The sequence below is a fragment of the Peromyscus leucopus genome, chromosome 22 (assembly GCF_004664715.2).
Source record: "Peromyscus leucopus breed LL Stock chromosome 22, UCI_PerLeu_2.1, whole genome shotgun sequence".
NCBI classification, from domain to species: domain Eukaryota; kingdom Metazoa; phylum Chordata; class Mammalia; order Rodentia; family Cricetidae; genus Peromyscus; species Peromyscus leucopus.
Genome location: NC_051081.1, coordinates 52537865 through 52559487, shown reverse-complemented (window position 1 = coordinate 52559487; position 21623 = coordinate 52537865). Strand labels below are relative to the sequence as shown.

The 21623-nt window shown below is 48.1% G+C and overlaps 1 protein-coding gene across 1 annotated transcript in view; it reads left to right on the top strand.

The window, feature by feature from the left end:
* Positions 1 to 718: 718 nt before the first annotated feature.
* Eipr1 (EARP complex and GARP complex interacting protein 1) overlaps positions 719 to 21623 on the top strand; it is a 38988-nt gene continuing 18083 nt past the window's right edge. The window contains exons 1-2 of the mRNA XM_028883155.2: positions 719 to 895; positions 20356 to 20455. Coding sequence (XP_028738988.1) covers positions 780 to 895; positions 20356 to 20455 — 216 coding nt within the window. The 5' untranslated portion in view covers positions 719 to 779. The remainder of the gene's footprint in view (positions 896 to 20355; positions 20456 to 21623) is intronic.

The following is a 21623-nucleotide window of genomic DNA, read 5'->3' as shown; positions in this document are numbered from 1 at the left end:
CTCAATGGAAAGCAAATTTTAAAAGTATAGCCAGAATCTAATGTAAAATCTAATTTTCAAACACTTTCCCTACTAAGATACTTTCTGGAGTGCCCGAGACCTGTGCTGGCACATGCCTGGAGAGCTGTGAATCCACTCTTTCTGTGTGCGTTTATTTTCTGTGTTCACACTTTTCAGAGTGTTCTAAGAACACCCAGATTCTGGAGTGTCTGTAGAATACCAGCTCCAGGCTCTGAGAATAGTACTAAGCCACCTGCGTGGGAGCTGGGTGGATGGGCTGTGTGCACAGAGGGTGCTCTGCAGGGTCCTGGGTCCTGGCTGCTCCCCTCTCACACGCAAGCATTTCATGAGGAGCACACGTGGATTTCATCTTGTGTCACTGACCATTTTAGACAAACCGAGGTAGAGCATCTCAGTGTTCGACATCTATTTATGATCCATGAAGCTGTGACTAGAGACCCTAAGCATGGGCCTGGTGCTTACGGCAGTATCCCCATCTTGTTCCTTTCTTAAAAAGCACTGTCAAAGAGCAGGGTGGAACTGAATTCGAGGAGGTTAAATTCTCTAAAGCACGATGATAAGTCAGGGGTCGTGGGCTCCTTGTTGCTGATGCAGGCTGTGCCTTGCTCTGCTGCCTGCACGTTAGTATTTCAGGGAGCAGCATGCCCTGCTTGTAGGCTTGTGTAAGTGTTGAGTGTATGTGGGGCTGAGCTCTGCTGACATTTTCCTTTTGCTTAGCTTCAGACAGTCGAGTCCAGGCGTGTGCGGCTGTGTGGAGGATGCCCAAGGAATTAGAATCCGGGAGCCACGAGTCCCCTGACGACCCTGCGAGCACTGCACAGACCCTGGAGCTGCTCTGTCACCTTGACAACGGGGCCCATGGCAACGTGGCCTGGTAGGATGCTACATATTTCATACACAGAGAAGAAGCCTAGAGGCTGTCAGGTGCTGTGTGTGCACAGCTCCCTTCATCCAGTTTCCCCCTCTGCTCCCCACTCCCGATGCTCCTTCTCTTAGATGTTTGTCCTCGGCTGTCACTTTTGGTCCAGGTGTTTTCTAGGTCACCCGCAGTTACAGAACCTCTCCCCCAAGTGTGCTGAAGAGCACATGTCCCAGCACTTCTCTCTTCCAAATCAGCATTGCCTGCAGTCACCTGACTGAATAATAGACTAGCCAGGCCCAGTGCAGCCCTTAAACAATCACCCATCACTTCAGCTTGAGAGCACACAAGTTTCTCTTCCTGTGGACTCCTTAGGAAGAAAGGATATGCCTGGTGGTATCCCCCAGTCCCCCCATGTCTCTGTCCTTTCCTTTGGTTTCCTGTCAATCCTGTGGCATGTGCAGAGATGAAGAAATGTGACTGCCGTCTGTGGGGCTCCTGGGCAGTCCCTGTCTATGTGGTTAGAAGTTGGCTTTACCTACCCAGGGCCTCACACGGTGGCCAATGGCTGATCTGGTAAAATTGGATACCATGGCTTCAGACTTCACTGCATGATGCTGTTACGGCTGCTCCCAGCAAGAACCTTGCTTTACTTGATACTGTGCCCTTCAGTGTCAGTGCCCATGCCCATGTGTGCACGTGTGTGCATGTGCATGTCTGTAAGAAGACACGGACCCTATGCAGGCAGTCAGTTCATCCGATTGAATAAATTCAGCCCAGCAACATGTATTAACCAACTGTTGCACATACCCTGCCAAACTCCAAGGATCATGGGTGAATGAATGTCAACAGACATGGCCTTAAGGAGTCATGGTCCCTAGGGGAAACCCAGATGGGTTGTTACATACCTGGGACCTGCCGTGAGTGTGTACTGTGCCCCATCAGGAAGCAGTGAGTCATGTTTGTTGGAGAACCAAAGAGGGACTCACCTGGAGGTAGCACTTGGCACTGCTCACTCTGGGACCAGTCTGTCACTGTTCCACAGGCAAGCTGTGTGGGGCGCTGCTGACTTCAGTGCTAGCCTTAGGGAATTGGTTTCATGGCTTCTATGTTTCTGTGTTTCTGCTTGGTCACTGGCCACTTGCTTGTCCAGAGCAGCGCTAAGTGTGGGTGCCACCCCAGTCTCCCAGGCGACAGGAAACCAGAGTCCTTAAGCTGCAGGAGTGACACGTCTGTGCCGTCACTCCACTGCCTGCATAGAGTCTTGCGGAGTTCATGTCACACAGTGACGGTGTTCCCTGACTGAACAGGCCTTGGTGTATGGCTGTGGGTGCCATGGGCGTGCACATTTCCAGAGGCACAGCAGCAATGGAGGGCGGTCCAAGGATCCCATGGCAGGTGAACTGTACTTAGAGAGGGCTGGTCCTATCCAGAAGGTCCAACTAGCCTGGGAATGAGGGGCCTGAAGGTCGCTTCTTGACTTCCAGCATGCAAGTACTCTTGTCACACCCACTCAGAAGGGCATGCCAGACCTGTGTGCACTGTAGGACACTGAGTCAGAGCGCCTGCTCAGTTGCTCTCTGCCCACGTACACTCTACAAAGGCCGACCCAGTATGTGTGACGGCTCTCAGAGTCATCTGGAGTGCTCTTGATTCTGACCTTGCTGTATTGTTCAGAATATCTCAACTTCTTTTTGGTTTCCCAGTGCATTGTGGTACATTCTTTTTTCACACTTGCTTGTTTTAAGTGTATTACTTAAAGTAACTACAGCTATTCCAATAGCTATTGTAGGAATGACCTGGGAGCTCTGTGCGCCCTTCCCTTGGGTTCCTATGTAACTGCATGATGGCAGACACTAGTGACTCCACTGTCCCTGGAGGTTTCACACTGAGCCTCTGCCTATGCATGGGAGTTCAGTTCTCAGTACCTCCTCACCGGAAGCAAACTCTGTGATGGAAATGCCATCTTGTGGAACTTACTTGAACAGTAATAACTTCACAGTAAGGCAGTGAGGGCTGACAAGTGTTCCTCAGCCCCACGTTGTCTGCACTGTTGGGACAGAGGGTCCACGCTTAGTGGCGTTGTCAGGTGACCAGTAACTGTTGCTAGTCCCTTTCCGGCTCTGCCTCAGCTCCTCAGAGTCTGTGCTCCACTCTCCCCAGGACCTGGTGTTGTCACTTCTGTGCCCTCTTCTTCCCAGCAGCCAGTTCCAGCCGGCGGTCCCCGCCCTGCTCACGCTCATGCCCCCCTCACCCACTGCGCTTAGTCAGGGCGAGGCTGCGTCTTCAGCACCACGGACAGCGGTGGGCTCAGAGGCTGGGGATGGATCACTGCCACAGCGAGATAGAGCCGCCTGTGTGTGAGACAGACCCCTATCAGTTTGTCAGGCCCTTTGTCCACCGAGCCCGTGAAAGGGTCTGCCAGTCCTGCAGCTGGGGGAGTGAAGCAGAGTGCAGAGGCCTGCTGACTTCTTAGAGGGCTGCTGGACTTGTGGCAGAAGCCTGTTTGCCTCCTAGCCACTTGGACAGAAGCAGCTATCATCACTTGGGATCTGGCTGTTGTTTCAGGTGTTGGGAATGCTTAACCTCATCAGAGTAGGCTTCCAGTGCGCTCTCATCCTCCCATGGAAGGCAGATACAACACGGTAGGCTTTGGGGGAGGCCCTGCTACCTTTCCTAGCATGTTTCTTGTCCCCACTCAGATTCTCAGGGGGCTTGCTGTCGCCCTGGAGGAGCAGTGGGCTTAGGCACAGCCCTGGGTCTGACTTCATGTCCAGAGCCAACAGCCTACCACATTCTCATTTTGCTCTTCTTTTCTCCCGTGGGCTGGGTGTTTGTGGGATGGTTGATACAGTTTCTAGTGCTGTTAGTGAGATGCTGTGGACTCTCTCCGAGGACTCAATGCCACAGGACTTTGCTATTACCCATCCAGCAGTGAATGCATGGAATGGACATACCATCTATTCTGGCTGAGGTGGCTGGGCAAGGGACCTGCCAGAGAAATGGTCCCAGCGTGTCCTAGCACAGGATTGGAGGCCACCCAGTTGCATCCTTCTGTGGTAAGGCAAGTGAGCAGACAGGCAGCTTCAGAGTGGGTGTGGGCCCAACACCGGGGGTGTTTTGGCCAGATATTGCCAGTTTGCTGTGACATTGTGATCATTTTTAGTGTGTCACACACTATGAGACAGTAGGTTGTGTGCAGCTGCATTCCATAGCAGGAATCTGCATAGTACAGTGAACAGAATCCTACCTTGTCACTGGTGTGGGACTGGAGGCCAGTGTCACATTCCGGAGTCCATTACACACTTTAAGAGTAGATGAGGACTATCTATTTATTTGTTATTTATAATTTTATGTGGTAAGTGTTTTGCCTGAATGTATGTTTTTGTACCACATGTGTGCCTGGTGTGGGGGACGCAGAAAAGGAGTCACTGAAACTGGAGTTGCAGATGGTGTGAGCTGCCATGTGGGTGCTAAGAATAGAATTTGAGTTTGAGTCCTCTGCAGGAACAGCCAGTGCTTTTAACCACTGAGCCATCTCTCCAGCCTGAGGACGAGCTCTTTAAGTCTTCATTTATGTTTTGTGTAGTTCTCCTTGAGTTAGTGACTAGACTGATGCTTATGTGATGTTTTGGTGTGGAGTGGGTATGTTAGCTCTGGACCACCACGCTTGAATGCTTCTAGCACTTTCTATCTGCCCAGCTGGTGTACCTCGGCATCTTTAGGGGTCCTGATAAAGGGGAGGTTTTCTGGAGCCCAGCTTGTGAGAAAGGAAGGAGGTGATTACTTTCCAAGAGTCGTACAATGTAGCAGCATCACCATGAGTTTAACGGCTGATTAGCCACAACAGGGTGATTCTGCCACTCTCCATCTCCTTCTGATGATCAAGAGGCCTCCAGCCGCTTGGTAGTGAGCACTTTGGCCAACTGAAAAGCCAAAACAATAGAAACCTCATCATGTCTTGTTTTGTGTGCCCCTTCCAGTTGTGTATGGAGCAGTCCTGCAAACTACTCTTCCGAGTGGTGAAGATCTCCTTCACAGGAGAAGTTGCTTTAGTAGTCGTCAGGAGCTGTGAGGATGTGTATAACATTAATTGCAGCCCATGTGGCGTCTTCCCAGCTCCTGCATCCAGGGTGTGGCTTGTGTTAGGTGTCTGTATTAAGCGTGCAACTCCATGCAGGTAGTTCTCTGGCAGCATTCTGAGTGACTGGCATCACACAGCCAACTGACCCCTGCTTCCTGAGCCAGCTGCTGAAGAAGAAACACCCTCCCATACAGATAAAGTAAATATCACACTGAAATGCCAGCCAGGCCGAGCATGCAGGACACCTGGGAGGACTGGCGTGCGTAGCAAGATGGTGATTAGGAAGTAAAGGGCAGGAGTCGTGTTGAGAGAGGAGAGGGAGGGAACCTAGAGTGTTTGTCTGGAGTAGAAGACCTGGCCCTGTGTCTCCTTCCTTCTCTTCTGGTTTATATGAGGAACAGTGGATGTTGGCATAGGGTGAATATTGTGAGGAGCAAGTTGATGGTTGTCTTAAGTCCTGCAAAGCTGCTTGAGGGAAGGACACACATCTGAGGTTTTCAGAGGTTTGTGTTCTGACTGTCAGTGATCACCGCAGGTCATTGTTAGATCGACCACATTGTGAGAAGGTCATTCCATTGCCACTGCAGGTCGTAAGCAGACACTCACGAGCTGATTCCCAGCTGCTGGTCAATACCAGACTTGTCCCTTAGACTGTTGCTTAGTTTGTGCGGCGGTGGGGTGGGAGTGTGGGGGTAGGGGAAGGACAGTTCTATGATGCCAAAGGGCACTATGAAAGTCCTACGATGTTTCCTTAGTAACCACTGTAAAAGGAATGTGTGTCATTTCCTTGAGTGTTAGAAAAGTTAAAATGCAGTGTATAGACAATTTTTTCTGGGAAGAGTCAAAGTACAGAAATCTGGAAATATGGTGTAGAAAGTATAGGTCATTATTCACAGCAAAGAGAAATTCATATTCTCCCCAAACTTCAGTTTTTGTTTCCATTAAATAAAATGTTTTAGGAGTATGTTTCTGTTAGTCCTTTTCTGAGCCGAGTGTCACTCAGAATGTGGGAGGAAACAGAGAGTGCCACTGTGCCCCGTGAGAGGGAGGAAGCTAGCCCATTCTGGCTGCCACTGTGCCCCGTGAAGAGGGAGGAAGCTAGCCCATTCTGGTTGCCACTGTGCCCCGTGAAGAGGGAGGAAGCTAGCCCATTCTGGCTGTTGCCACCAAGTGCTGCAGATGGGGCAGCTTTTTAAATGGTAGAATTTCATTCCTGGCAGTCTTGATATCTAGAAACCCAAGCTCATATTCCCCGAAGACCTTGCATCTGGTCAAGTCCCTCTGTCCAGCTCACCAATGGCTCCTGTCGCTGTGCCTTCATGTATACACAGGAAGATGAGCACCTCCCAGGGCCTTGGTGCTTCTGATGCAACTACCAATGGTTTTGAAGTTCTGTTACTGAAGCTGAAGGCTCAATAACAATTTTAAACCTAAAGGTGTGGAGATCCTGTGTGTAGGACATTTCTCTATGGCTGGCACTCCTAATGCTGAGGAGGTGAGAGATGAGAAGACAGAAGGACTTACCTGGATGATCAGAAGGGCATTCCAATAATAGTTTGTTCTTTATTTCAAAATTTACTGTAATTTAAAAGCTACCTTTAAACTTGCTGAGAGACGTAGGAACAGGAATCTTTGTTGTTATATAATGTGTCCTTGTAAGTCAGGTGGACATCACCTGAATCTTAGGTGGACTCCTGCAAGGAGAGTGTTGGGCGTTGGTAGCCTCATAAAGGAGGGTTGGGGCTCTGAGCATGAGCCAGGGTAGGTTTCAGGGATGGTGTGAGTTTTAAATTCCCTCTGTGAAGATGACCTGAGCCAGCTCTGCTCACTCGGCTCTAAGGTAGATGAGGAACTGTAGTGTGAATCTTAGAGGGTCTTATTAATAAAATCAAATCTGAGGCCAGGTATTGGGGTGAATGCTGGAAGATCAGAGAAGCAGAACAAGCCACAGCTACCTCACCTCGACAGTTCCTCAGCTGATCCTGTTTCCTCAGACTGGAAGCCTCTGAGTCCTCATCCAGAATGAATCTCAGCTGAACTGCTGCTAGAAGCCTAAAAGCTTAACCAGGCAAATGCTTAGTTTCTGGTCTTCACGCCTTATATACCTTTCTACCTTCTACCATCACTCCCTGGGATTAAAGGCTCACTTCTTGGGATTAAAGGCATGTGTCACCATGCCTGGCTGTTTCCAATGTGGCCTTGAACTCACAGAGATCCAGAGGGATTTCTGCCTCTGGAATGCTAGGATTAAAGGCGTGTGCTACCACTGCCTATCCTCTACGTTTAATATTGTGGCTGTCCTGTTCTCTGACCCCAGATAAGTTTATTAGGGTGCACAATATTTTGGGGAACACAATACCATAGCATAGAGCCCCTCATGATCTGCCCATCCCTCAGCCTTCCTCCACCCCAGGCAGCAGTGCACAGCAGTGTGGAGTGGAGAGTTTGTGTGTCTACACTCAGTGCACGACTTGTGATGGGGGAAGGGACTTCCCTGTTACTCTCAGTCTCTGGCCCTCTTTGACGTGTAGAAGATGACTCTTGAGTTGGGCATACATCCTGTGGAGCTGTACCTGAGCTGTTAACTGGATGTTACACTCAGACAGGAAGAAAACATCTGACAAAACCACCTTCCCCTCACCTCCAGGCAGTGTTTGCCCTTGGCTTTCTGTCTGCCTGAAAGTGGAATTTTTGGTTGATGGAGCTATAAGTTTGTCCCAGTGAGATGTCAGAATAAACAGACTTTTAATAACCAAGTCACCTGATGTCAAAAGTTACATGCTCACCTGTCAGGGAGTTCCCAGGCAGCATATGAACACGACTCTGTCCCTGGAAGTTTCCTGTGTCACAGCATCAAGGCCCTGCACCCCTGCAGGTGGGTCAGAAGGGCTTGCTGACTTTCTGATGCGGCTCCCAAAGCCGCTCTTTCAGTCCTTATAGCATGTGTGTGAGGTTTATTAACCAGACCTTTGTGCCATGATCCAAGGAAAGAGTTTATTACATTGAATTTATTATGCAATATTATTTTTTAAAGAGTTGACTTGCATAGACACATTTCTTGCATTTCTCTACTCAGCAGCTGTGGCTGCTGCTTCTCACGCAGTGGACCCGTGTGGACTGTTCTACCCTCTTGTCAGCTGCCCTGCTCTTCCACGTGATCAAGGGAAGCGAGGAGGAGCATGCTTGACAATTAAGATTTAAGTTGCTTTGGGTTGCTTTGAGTTTCCTGATGGCCATGGAGCTGTCCCTTCCCTGGGTGCTAACAATGAATTAGAGCTGTCATCCTGCTTCTGTGGCCCTCGTTGACTTCTCAGAGGACCTCAGCTGTAATTTCATTGGTTTACTCATAGTCCTTGCTTGTGATTTTGCACCATGGTTGTATAGGGGCAGACACTCCTATTGGCTGCGTGGCACTATGTTCTTGACTTTTTAATATTGTTTATGTCCTCATTCTTTGGTAGAGTGTGATAAAAAGTGGGTGATTTTTATGAACAAAAAATAAATAAAACTTAGTTTGGAGTGAAAAGGATGGCAGGAAACAGAGGCTCTTTCCCCTATTTATAGCCCTGTTTCATGGTGATGATCCAAAAGAAGACAGAATTTCCCTTTTTATTGCCTTTTGTGGACTATAGCTGTCATAAACAGTGAAGACTAGAGGAAGGTCACCTGTGAAACAGCAACAGAGGCAATGGCCATGGGTAAAGGTTCACTGGCGGTGCAGCTCTGTAGAGGCCCTGCCAGCCCTGCCCAGGGCTGCAGCTCATGCTGCCTGCAGGAAACTAAAACCCTTTCTACCTGGTCCTTTGTGAGTTCATGCCACACCGTAAATGACAAACTGAAAAGTAAGAGTTAGGAGAAGTGAGGGCGGGCTCATCAGCAGGGAGGCGTGTCCTGAGGGCGGGGCTCATCAGCAGGGAGGCGTGTCCTGAAGGCGGGCTCATCAACAGGGAGGCGTGTCCTGAGGCGGGGCTCATCAACAGGGAGGCGTGTCCTGAAGGCCACTCTGGGTTCATGCAACCACTGGGGAGCATGAAAGGGCCACTTCTCACTTTTCTGGGAGTCTACTGTCAGAGATTCCAGAAGCCTGACTCAAATGTCTTCACTTTTAGGGGCTGGGGCTCTGATGGTGGCAGCAGGAAGCTGCTCTGTGTCCCTGACTTGGATGAGGTGGATCTCGTGTGTGGTTGCTAGTGGTTTTCATGTCATTTCTTCTTAGAACATCCCCGATCTCTCCTCCTCGGTCCTTAAACCCATTTTGGACTTGTCCTAGGAGGAAATGTCCAGGAGCTTCCTTAGTCCTGCTGATTGGTTGCTCCCCCGACTCTCCTTTAAAGGACTGGTTAGTGAGCCTGTGGCAGCACCTGCATGGCTTGGGGTGGATGACTATCAGAGACCTTAAGCCAAGTACTATGAAGGTGACTCTGTGTTCCAGGACTGCGGGTGCACAGGAGAGCGAAGCACAACTAAGTGTCTGCACATTACAGAGCCAAGTGTCTGGACTCTGCTGATTGCTTCCCCCTTCAAACCAGTCTCTACGGTGTGTTTATATACATGGGATTGTATTAATTGACAAAAATATCCGACAGCCGAAACCTATGGAAGGAAGGATTTGTTTTGGTGTTTAGCTTGAGGGCATAGTCTGTCATGTCAGGGAAGGCGTGATGATGAGAGTAGCTTCCAGCTGTGGGGTTAGGAAGGGAGTGTGGGTCATGTCGCATGTGCTGTCAGGAAGCAGAGATGAGTGCTGGTGCTCAGCTCACTTTCTCCATTCTAGTTAGCCCAGGACCCCAGTCCCCGAGACAGTGGTCCCCATGGTCGTGGTGACTCTTCCTCAGCTGACCTGTGGTGAAATGGCTGGAACACGGACAGTGTCTGTGGGACATGAATGTCACTTGGCCCTGATTACAAGGCACACCTTCCTCTGCTGAGCTTTAACCTGAGGTTCATGGTAAACAGGTGGTATTGAGACTCCAGCCTTCAGACAGTGCAGAGGAGGCAGTTGTGGGTAATGGTTAGGAAAAGGTGTTCTTCATCCCAAGCTCTGTATGTCCAGACCAAAATCCTAGTGCTAGTCAACATTTAGTAGAGTTCTGATGGGTAAGGAGTGACTCCTGAAGGAAGACGTTGTGTTGCTTTGTGGCCACTTTGCTTATGTTGCTATAATCCACACCTTACAATTCTGTAATCATTAGGAAACATGTTAAATCTTTACTTATAACTCGGCCATGTCTTGGATTTGACATGACCGGTCCACTTTGAGCCCTACCGGAGCGTTCCAGTTGAAGGACCCCAAGGGCTTTCTGGTGCTGGGCTCTGAACAGGAAAGTCAGACAGTTGTAAGGTGAGACCCTGAAGGTCTCAGCCCACTGCAGCCACCTTTGGAAGACACCAGGAAGTCACAATGAGCTTTGGTTGTTGGTGCATGCATGTTGTATATGTGGGTGTGCATGTGTGTGTTTTCAAAGACTGCCTCTAGTGACCGAGAGTTACTGCTGCTACCATCTGCACAGTGAGAGCCAGAAGCTGAAGTGTTGAACGATACCATGTGTAAGCCTGTGTTTAATCCCCAGATTCTGTATGTGGAAGTGAACACATGGAGTGCAAGGGTTGTACCACTGAGCCAGATCCCAGCCTTCTCTTTATTTTGAAATAAGATCACCAAGTTGCTCAAGCAGGTCTTGAACTCATGACTCTCCTGCCTTAGCTTCCCAAATAGCTGCAATTAAAGGCTTCTTCTGGTAGCAGGTAAATGGTCATCAAGCAGGTAAAATATGTACATATTTTAAAGAGTGTCTCACAGGGTAGCTCTAACTGACCTGTAACTAACTATGTAGCCAGGGTGACCAGGAACTTACTTCTGTATAGATCAGGCTGACCTGGAATCTACTGTGTAGCTGGCCTCAAACTCACAGTGATCCTCCTGCCTTTGCCTCTTCCTCAGTGCTGGGGTTAAAGTTGTGTACTACCATACTAGCTTCTTTTTCTGTTCTCAATTTACTGTTTCGGGGGGTGGGGGGTGGGGGGGGTGGAGTGGGCGTGGTTTCTTGCAGGTTTGCACCTCAGCCTCTAAGTTGCTAATGGAATCATTTATGACTTTCAGTTTTATAAAAACAAACAAAACAAAATAAGATAAAACAAGATAAAAAACCCAAAACAAACAAACAAAAATGACTTCATTGAAATTCCTCACTCAGTATATTTTGGGAAAAGAAAGCCTTTTTTATTTATTTATTTTTTTTATGAGTATTTTCTACCATGGTCTGCTAAATCCCATGACTTGCCTTCTTCTCAAAGACATGGCTTTTGGCTAGAGAGATGTCTGTCTTTTCTTCTCTGAGTCTCACACCCAGGAAAGGTGGCCTTTTGTTGGAAGTAAGGGAGCTGTGAGCCAAGGGCAGGGCATGGGAAGAAGCTGTAGCAGCGTCCAGGAGCTTCCAAGCTGTGAATGCAGAGAGATGCTTGTCATACATGGCTGGAGTGTAGCTAGAGTTTTCCTGCCTTGCCCACAGTCAGGACAAATCTTTGTCACGCCAGTCCCACAGCCGCTCAGACCCAACCAAGTAAACACAGAGACTTATATTGCATACAAACTGTACGGCCGTGGCAGGCTTCTTGCTAACTGTTCTTATAGCTTAAATTAATCCATTTCCATAAATCTATATCTTGCCACGTGGCTGGTGGCTTACCGGCGTCTTCACATGCTGTTGGTCATGGCTGCGGCTGGCAGTGTCTCTCTGCCTCAGCCTTCCGCTTCCCAGAATCAGTGTTTTATTTATTGACCAATCAGAGCAATTTGACATACAGACCATCCCACAGCACTGGAGCGGTGTGCTTCCACAGGGAGACTGGGGACAGTTAGAGTCTAAAGACGCAGAATGAATGGGGTGAGCATTCTATTTCTTCTCTGTCAGGGTGCCAGCAAACCTCTCCCTGGGCTGTCCTGACCAGAACCTGGGCCATTTTGATTTTCCTCTCAACTCCTGGGTCGGCATTCTGTGGTCTAATTAGGAGAGTCTGGCAACGTGGCCTGACAGCCAAGACTGTAGCATGCTCTCTACTCCCAGGTGGTTGTCCTGAGTTGATGAGGGAGCTTTGCCACCATTCTTAGGGCTGCATGCCTGTTCCTAAAGATAGCAAAGGGATGATGAGGAGGAGGGCGCCCATGTGTTTGGAACAGAGTGGTGGCATGAAATGACATTAAATGAGTGACTTCTGGGTATTTTACTGAGAAAAGACTGAGCACAGTGAGTCACTCTGAACAAATGAAGAGCTCTGTGTCCCTGCTAATCTTTTTGCTTTGGCATAATGCTCCCAGCATTCGCCTCCCTGTCACTGGGTCCCTCTCGTAAATAAAGTTTTATTACATCCTGGCTGCCAGGGTTGGTCCTGTGCCTCTATAACTGCTCTTATGCGTCAGGGAGAGCTCTGCTGGCCCAGAAGCCACACTGCTCACCTGTTCACTGTTTGCTGTCCAGCCCTGTGGAGGAGGCTGGAGGACACAGTGACTCCCGACTTTGAGATTTTCAAATTTTTGCTGAACAAATTATGGATTTCACTTAATGTTGTAAGTGACATTATAGTTTTTTATTTTCCAGTTGAATAAATTTGATTGCATTCTAAAAGAAAGAATAGTGATTCTCTGGTCCTGTAATTCTTCACCCACATAGGCTTTTGCTCACTGAGAATTTGCTCCAATGAAACATGATGAAGAATGAGTCCTCACAAGTCAGGAAGTGCTTCTGTGAAGGTTTAGAGATGGTGTCGTAAAGAACAAGTTCACAAGGGAACTGGAAGCAGCTACTCACAGTTTCCTCATTGTCAAGGAAATGCAAATCAGAGCAACAAATACCCTGGGGGAACTGGGAGTTCTTAACCAAATGGCCAGGATCATATTGATGACCAGAACTGGGAACACACCTCCATGGGAAGAGGCTGTAAGCATGTCTGTCAAATCAGAAATTGTGGTCCTAAGAACCAGTCCTCACCGGTCAAAAAGTTTATCTCTCAGATACCTACAGCTTTATCATATGAATCAGTTGTGTGAAAAATTGGAAAAGCCCAGAACCATCATGTAGTGGAACTGGATTTTAATGGCACAGAAATCCGAGGGCTGGAGAGATGGATTTACAGTGTTTACTGTTCTTTCAGAGGGCCTGGGTTTGATTCCCAGCGTCCACATAGCAGCTCACAACCACCTGTAATTCCAGTTCCAGGGGACCTGATGCCCGTTTCTGTCCTCTGTGATAACCGGTGCTCACGTGGTATACAGACAGTCATGCAGACAAAACACCCATACACATAAAATAAACATTTAAAAATTACAGAAATGTGAAGCCTGCGGAAATGTATGTATTTGACCTAGGATGTTGACCAGGATAAATTTTAAGAAGGAACAAGAGGTTGCACAGTGATACCAATGGCTGGTGACAGTCCTCCAGGGAACCTCTATGATTGTGTTAGGTGCACCCTGTATGTTAGAGAGGGCCTAGAGAGCACATGTCCCAAACAGTGTGTCATCAGGTGGGGAGAATGTGAGGGGTGCCAACCTTTCTAAATCCACATCTGTTGACTTGGGCATTTGACTTTGTGTGTGCAGAATAAATTAACACTGAGATTCAATGAGGTGTCACAAAGACAAGTGCCATGCTGAACTTAATGCCCAGAGGAGGGAGGTTGGTGGTTGTGTATTTCAAGCTCATTGAAAAGGAGAGAGGACGGTGCTGGCAGGGAGCACTTGGGAGCAGTAACGATGGTCAGCCAGGCTGCCATCGGCAAACCCACGTGAGGAGCAGGGAAGCCCATGCCACAAACACTCAGCAAGTCTGTGTGCTAAGTCCCCAAGGCAGCAAGATGAAAGAGAGAGAGCACTAGGTGGGTTCCAGCCACCAGGCTCAGGACGACAGAAGGAGTCAACTTTGAAGGGAAATAAATGTCTCTAGACAAATGACAGTGGCATCACATACAGCAGTGGTGGTGAGTGTCTGCAGTAAGTGCGGTGGTGAGTGTCTGCAGTAAGTGTGCGGTGGTGAGGGTCTGCAGTAAGTGTGGGGGTGAGTGTCTGCAGTAAGTGTGCGGTGGTGAGTGTCTGCAGTAAGTGTGCAGTGGTGAGTGTCTGCAGTAAGTGTGCGGTGGTGAGTGTCTGCAGTAAGTGTGCAGTGGTGAGTGTCTGCAGTAAGTGTGCGGTGGTGAGTGTCTGCAGTAAGTGTGCAGTGGTGAGTGTCTGCAGTAAGTGTGCAGTGGTGAGTGTCTGCAGTAAGTGTGCAGTGGTGAGTGTCTGCAGTAAGTATGTACTGGTGAGTGTCTGCAGTAAGTGTGCGGTGGTGAGGGTCTGCAGTAAGTGTGTGGTGGTGAGTGTCTGCAGTAAGTGTGCGGTGGTGAGTGTCTGCAGTAAGTATGAGGGTGAGTGTCTGCAGTAAGTGTGCAGTGGTGATTGTCTGCAGTAAGTGTGTGGTGGTGAGTGTCTGCAGTAAGTGTGCAGTGGTGAGTGTCTGCAGTAATTGTGCAGTGGTGAGTGTCTGCAGTAAGTGTGCGGTGGTGAGTGTCTGCAGTAAGTGTGCGGTGGTGAGTGTCTGCAGTAAGTGTGGTGGTGAAGTGTCTGCAGTAAGTGTGCAGTGGTGAGTGTCTGCAGTAAGTGTGGTGGCAGTGGTGGAGTGTCTGCAGTAAGTGTGCAGTGGTGAGTGTCTGCAGTAAGGTGAGTGTGAGTGTTGCAGTGGTGAGTGTCTGCAGTAAGTGTGCAGTGGTGAGTGTCTGCAGTAAGTATGTACTGGTGAGTGTCTGCAGTAAGTGTGCGGTGGTGAGTGTCTGCAGTAAGTGTGTGGTGGTGAGTGTCTGCAGTAAGTGTGCGGTGGTGAGTGTCTGCAGTAAGTGTGTGGTGGTGAGTGTCTGCAGTAAGTGTGCAGTAGTGAGTGTCTGCAGTAAGTGTGGGGGTGAGTGTCTGCAGTAAGTGTGCGGTGGTGAGTGTCTGCAGTAAGTGTGTGGTGGTGAGTGTCTGCAGTAAGTGTGCGGTGGTGAGTGTCTGCAGTAAGTGTGTGGTGGTGAGTGTCTGCAGTAAGGAAAATGATCACGTGCAGCACCCATCATGTGGCAGGTGGTGACGTGCATGCAGTGCTTGGCATGAGACAGATGATGACCTGTAGTATCTTGCGTAAGGCAGTGGTGACAGGCAATGCCTGGTACTCCTTAAGTATCAGATCTTACTGCAATATTGTAGCAGGCTTCCTGTTGAGAGTTGCACTGAGCTAAAGTTGGCCGGGCAGTATTTCCATAAAATATGGCAATCTAAGTTCTTAAATGATACAATTCATCAAGCTTAGTTTTGCCTGTGGAGTTTAAGAGTTCCCAAGCTTGTGTTTCCACAAAGAGCATCAACACCACAAGTAACACTGCTGACAGAAGGGCAGTATGGCAGAGCGCAGCACCCTAGGAATTCCAGGTGAAGAAGCAACACTGTCAATAATGCACTTGGGGCAAGGCGTGCAAGCTGGATGTCAAGGCTGCCCTGCAGGTTACAGCTGGGAATAGGAGTGGACACATTGGAGGTTAAGGACAGAGGTGCCTAAAAGTCTGTGTCCATCGAGGGCCTGCAGGTCTTTACTCTCCTGCTTTCAGCAGTCCCAAGAGTTACTTCCCCAGCAGCCCTCCTCCTGGGGAGACTCCTGTACTTGGGGGTGCCTCCTGGGGAGACTCCTGTACTCTTGGGGAGTAGCCTTCTTCCTGGGGAGACTGCTGTACTCTTGGGGAGTAGTACTTTTCCTGAGAAGGAGCCTGTGCTCTTGGGGAGCAGCCCTGCAAATGAGCACCTCCTCCCTGACCTGTACCTGTTATGTGGGATCTCTGCTCATTTCTCCCCTGTGCATCTCAAGTTTACTGGACATGCTTGCCTGTGTGGTGCTCTTCTAGGCTGTGAGAATTGACATTTGACTGGGAATCCAGACAATCAGCTGTGAACAGTGTGACGGATGGTGCATCTGCCACTTAGAAAGGCAAGGGATGGCCCCATGCACCCAGTGCGGGCAGCTCACTGCTGTCTGTGGGGGAAGTGGTGAGAGGAGGTGCCATCTCCCATGAGTCTTAGTACCTGTAGACTATGGTAGCTGACTTGCCCTGTCCGGTGTCAGTTCTGGGCCAGTGAAGAGCAATGCTACTCTTACCTCAGATCAGAAGGGTGTTTAAGATGCGGGTGTGCTTCTTATTGGGTCCTAGGAATGTCTCCTTGACCCTTTCCAGTTTGTCTTGATATCTGGCCCCTGCAGGACACTCGATGCACAGAGCTCTATTTTAGGGAGCTTCCATCGACAGGCAGTCTCATGACTTTCTAGAAGCCACTTAGCATTGTCTGTGTGCTTATCTAGTGAGCATTTAGTGAGATGAAGGACCAGCCTGTGATGCCATCATGTACCTGTCCAACTACTGGGGTCCTAGAGCAGGGATGAGCCTCTTTGGATTTGGTGAGTACCGTGTCTTGCCTGCCTGCCCCTTCTAGGCTACAGAGCTGCTGTCTTTAGGTTTTATATTCATCGTGACCTTCAGAACACAAGTGACAGAGACTTTGTGTCTGGGACATGAAGCTTTTGTAAATGCTCAGCTGTAAAAACTCAGAACCAGGTTATTTTCTAAAGCAAGCGAATGCTGCCTCCTGTGAGCCTTAAGCATATGGGGCTCCTTTTCAAACTAGAATATATTTCTCCTTTTTGGATATAAAAGCTCTTTCCACAGCCACTTGAAAATAATTTTATGCACCCCCCTTTTCAAAATACTGAGAAATGTGAGCTTTTTCTCAGGGACAGACAGCTCTGCAGGGTGGAGCAGTGTGTGACCCATGCTGGCCGGGGACAGGTGCCGTTGCAGGCCTGTGTTAGCAGGGCGGTGTCTTGCCCATAAGGTCCTGTGAGCGTTGGGTTAGGATGGCGGGAGATGTGCTTCATTGGGTCCTTCATGTGTAGGTGACTTTTCTCATGGCTGCGACCGAACATCTGTCAGAAAGCAACAGAGGGAGGAGGGGTTTACCCGGGCTCATGGTCTTGAGAGGTCACAGTCTATTGTGGCAGGAAAGGCATGGCCACTGGAAGAAGCTCCCTGCTTGTGTCCATGGATAGGGAACCACTCAGGTGGAAGAGAAGCCAGCCTGTAAACACCATGGCTCACCCACACTGAGGAGACTTCATGGGTATAGCTTTGCAGATATATCTAGGAGATGAAATGGCAGCAAACTTCCTGTCCCTCTGGCTCTTAGAATCTTCCCACTCCTCTTCCATGGTGATCCCACCTTAGGATCTTGTGTTGTCAATCTGTCAGTTAGCACTGGGCACCTCAGGGGCACTTATTCTATGTATTTTCATCAATTGTGGTTTTTCTGTAATGGTCTTCATCTGTTGCAAGGAGACTTTTTGATGAGAAGGGCAAGACCTATACTTAACCCGTGGCTGTAAGGATAAATATTTAGAATGTAGTTTATGGTCTAGTGAAATGGTTGTTGTAGGTTCTCCTCTGAGCTCATGACTTCACTAGCCCTGGGTGGTTGGCTTGGTTCCCTGTACTCAGCATGATTTCCCTCTTGTTGAGTCCAACTAGAGAGCTATTGGGCTATTCGCAAAGTATGTAGGCCACCACTACATCCTTGGTTATTGTGCCATGCTTGTTGTTGCTTTAGTTCATAGGTGTCATATCTGGGTAGACACTTGGTTGCTTCCCTCCCTTGGAAACTTGCATGGAACTGTCTGCTACCATGAAAGCTGTCCTCAGTGGTCTGAACTGGCAGGAATAAGGGTTCTGAGTGGCGAAGTATTGAGAGGGAGGACAGGGATGACAAACAAAGAAGACAAAAGCAATAGCTGGGACCAGGAGGTCTTTTATAAGCTGATGTAAGTTTATTAAGAAATGCAGCAGCAAGCCAGGTGGTGGTGGTGCACAGCTTTAATCCCCACACCCGGGAGGCAGAGGCAGGCGGATCTCTGAGTTTGAGGCCAGCCTGGGCTACAGAGTGCATTCCAGGACAGCCAGGGCTGTTGACACAGGGAAACCTTGTCTTGAAAAATGAAACCAAACCGAATTAACAACAACAAAACACCCCCCAGCCCTCCCCCACCCCCACGCACAAAATACAAACAAACAAAAAGAGAGGCCACAAAATGGCCAAAATCAACCAAGAACAGACAATGTTGGCAAAGAGAACATTGGATATCTCCAACACAATTGCCATAGGCTTGATAACCACAGCCCAGGGGGAAGAGTTGGGTCCCCAGAAACCACAACCTTGACTTCTGCAAGGCACTGGCTTCTGCAAGTGTCAGATAGGCTTTGCCAAATCCATTCCTGAAAAAGGACACAGAACTAGAGTCCCCTTTGTTACCCGGGCTATCTTCTCTTGTTCCATTCATTTACTTGCAAAGTTTATGGTTCGTTCCATTTTTCTTTACAGCTGAATAGTATTCCATCTGTATAGTACCACATCTTCGCTATCCATTTGTCAGTTGAAAGACGTTTAGGTTGTTTCCACTTTGTAGCTCTTTTGAACAGAATGGTAGTGAACATGGCTGAGGAATTATTTGTAGAGTAGGTTGCTAAATCCTCTGGCCATATGCTGAGGAGTGGTACAGCTGGGTCACATGGTAGATTTATTTTTAGCCTTTTGAGGGCTCTGCTCACTGGTTTCGAGAGTGGCTGGACCAGTTTGTAATCACCCAGTGGATAAGGGTTGCCTTTTCTCCACATCCTCTCCAGCATTTGTTGTTGGTTGTTGTGTTGATCTTTCCATTCTGACTGGGTAGTATGGAATCTCTAAGTTGCTTTAATTTGCAGTTCTCTAGTTGCTAGGAATGATGAACTATCTCTCTCTCTCTCTCTCTCTCTCTCTCTCCTCTCTCTCTCTCTCTCTCTCTCTCTCTCTCTCAGCATTTTTATCCCTTGTTTTGAGAACTCTGTTTAGGTCCCAGCCTCACCCACCCACCCTAATGGTCCATTTCTTCTTTCTTTCTTTCTTTCTTTCTTTCTTTCTTTCTTTCTTTCTTTCTTTCTTTCTTTCTTTCTTTCTTTCTTTCTTTCTTTCTGTCCTCTCTCTCTCTCTCTCTCTCTCTCTCTCTCTCTCTCTCTCTCCTTCTTTTGACTCTTTGTCTTTTGAGTTCTTTATATATTATCACTATTAATCCTCTGTCAGGTATATAGCTAGCAGAGTCCCTCCCATTCTGTGGTCTTACTCTTCAACATCTTCTCCACTGATTGTTGTGTAGAAGCTTTTCAGTCTTACTTGTCAATTATTGGCCTCAATTCCTGGCCAAATGGAATCCTGTTCAGAAAGTCCCTTCCCACACCTGTGTTTTCTCCTAGCATTTCCAGTGCTTCAGGTTTCACATTCAGGTCTTTGATCCATTTGGAGGTTTCTTTCTTTCTTTTTTTAATCTACAATCAAAAAATATACTACAGATCTGAACAGAGGGTTCTCAAAAGAAGTAAAAATGTCTAAGAAACATCTCAAAAAAAAAAAAAAAAAGAAAAGAAAAAAAGTTCATTGTCCTTAGCAATTAGGGAACTGCAAATCAAAACAACTTTGAGATTCCATCTCACTCCAGTCAGAATGGCAAACATCCGAGAAACAGCCTACAACAAATGCTGAAGAGGATGTCGGGGAAAGGGAGCCCTCATCACTGTGCCTTGATCACATCCACCCCAGCTCTCTAAGACATTTGCCTCTTATTGACCCTTCAAATCCATGGTTGGAGTGGGTGAGCTGCACAGCGGGAAATGGCTGTGATTGGCTCAGACAAGGAAGCAGCTCCTGTCACGCGTGGCCCACCCAGAGCCTGGGGTGTGGGTGCAACTCTCAGCTCTGCCCTGCCAAAGACAAGGGGTCACAAGTGAAGTCTTCTCTCCCAGTGCTTCTCCAGCCGCCCACTCCTGGCCAGCTGTTTGTTCCGTAGTTACTAGTGAGTTACTGTGTGGTGTGAGTACCTGAGTTAGCGTGGGGTGCACTTGTGACTCATGACTTGGGAGACCAACACCCAGCTACTGGCTGGTTTAGTTCTTGGTGAGATTTGTTTTCCTGGCTTATATGGCTGCCTTCTTACTGTCCTCACATGGCAGAGAGAGACAGGACTGCAAATTCTCTGCTGTCTGCTCAGGGACTCAGGCCCCATCCAGAGAGCCTACCCCCACGATCTTCTCCCACCCAATGTGTCCATCATGCTGGGGGTCACAGCTTTGACACATGACTTTGGGGGCACAGAGACAACGTTAGTGTCTCTGACACAGGTTATTAGATGCCAGTGTTAATAAACACTAGAGACTTTGGGCCAAGGAAAGAGCTTGCTGAAGTGTGAAGGGCATCTATAAAAGCTGTGGCTACGTGCTCGGGGGTCCCCATTGCTCATATTAATATTTGGCATTTGTCTTTCTTTAGCGTCGTATGGGAGCCGATGGGGGATGGGAAGAAGGTCATTTCTCTGGCGGACAGCCACATCCTGTTGTGGGACCTCCAGGCCAGCTCAAGTCAGGCAGTGGTGAGTAAGAAGGACAAAGGTCTCACTGGGTGGTCTTTGGAATTGAACTTTTTGGGTTGAATTCAGAATACACACCTGGTCCACACATTTGGAATTTTGAAATTAATTATCAGATAGGGAGGATGCAGGGACTGAGGTGTAAAGCAGAGACCTGAGTGTTAGGCCTTGTGGGTACAAATTGAAAGCACTGTGAGGTGGCTTCAGGCCCAAGTGTGCTCTTCTCACAAGACTTCTTTAAAGCCACACTTGCAGAGGGACGTGTACACAGGCTGGACTCCACGTTCCTGGCCAGCTTCACATGTGTTTATGTGAATTTTAAAATGAATGCTAGCCTTTCTTAGGAGTCAGTTTGTTTCTGGCTACTCATTTTAAGTATTTTGCCTTTTGTAGAGTAAAACCGTGTGTATTTTTCATGTTTGATTCTTTGAAATCTTTTTTTTTAAATGCATGTTTACAGGCATTTGTACTTTATACATTCATTGTGCTTGTTGTCAAAGTATCAGCTGTAGGAAGAAGAAAACGCAGGAACCCTGCAATGAAATCTTATAGTGTCATGTCCCCAGGGCCATGCTGTCACCTTTACAGCATCAGAGCATGGGTTCCTCAGGTGGCAATGTCTTATGTTTATTTGTTCCCATAATGCTTACTGAGCTCCTTTTCCTCTCGGTGCCTTACAATATTAATAATGCCCCTAGGTTAAAGAGAAAACATGAGTGATGATGCGTCGTTATTAATATGAGGTATGGATGCTAGACTTCTTAAAATATTAACTGACTTTTTAAAGCTTAAAAACTCTGGTCATACTATCAAGTGAAGTTTGAGTCCGCTTATTTTCCTAGAGCATTGATATTATTTAAGGGCAAAAAGTCATCATTTTAAAAAGATAATTTTTAAAAATCACCACATTCTATATGATAATCCACAGGAGTTTTTAAGGTAAAAGATCAGGCAGGAGATGTAGTGCCTTGGCTAGCCTGTGGACATTTTCAGAGCTGGGAACACACTCATGACCTCCACCTTAGGAGATATGGGGAGGACTGGGCTGTAGCTGGCCCGCCCTCCAGTTCTTCCTTCAGCTGTACCTTAGCTGTCAAAGCTTTCTGAGAGAAGGAAATACTCCTCCCCTGCACATCAGGCAGGCTTTGCCATGACCCTGGGGAAGAGCTAG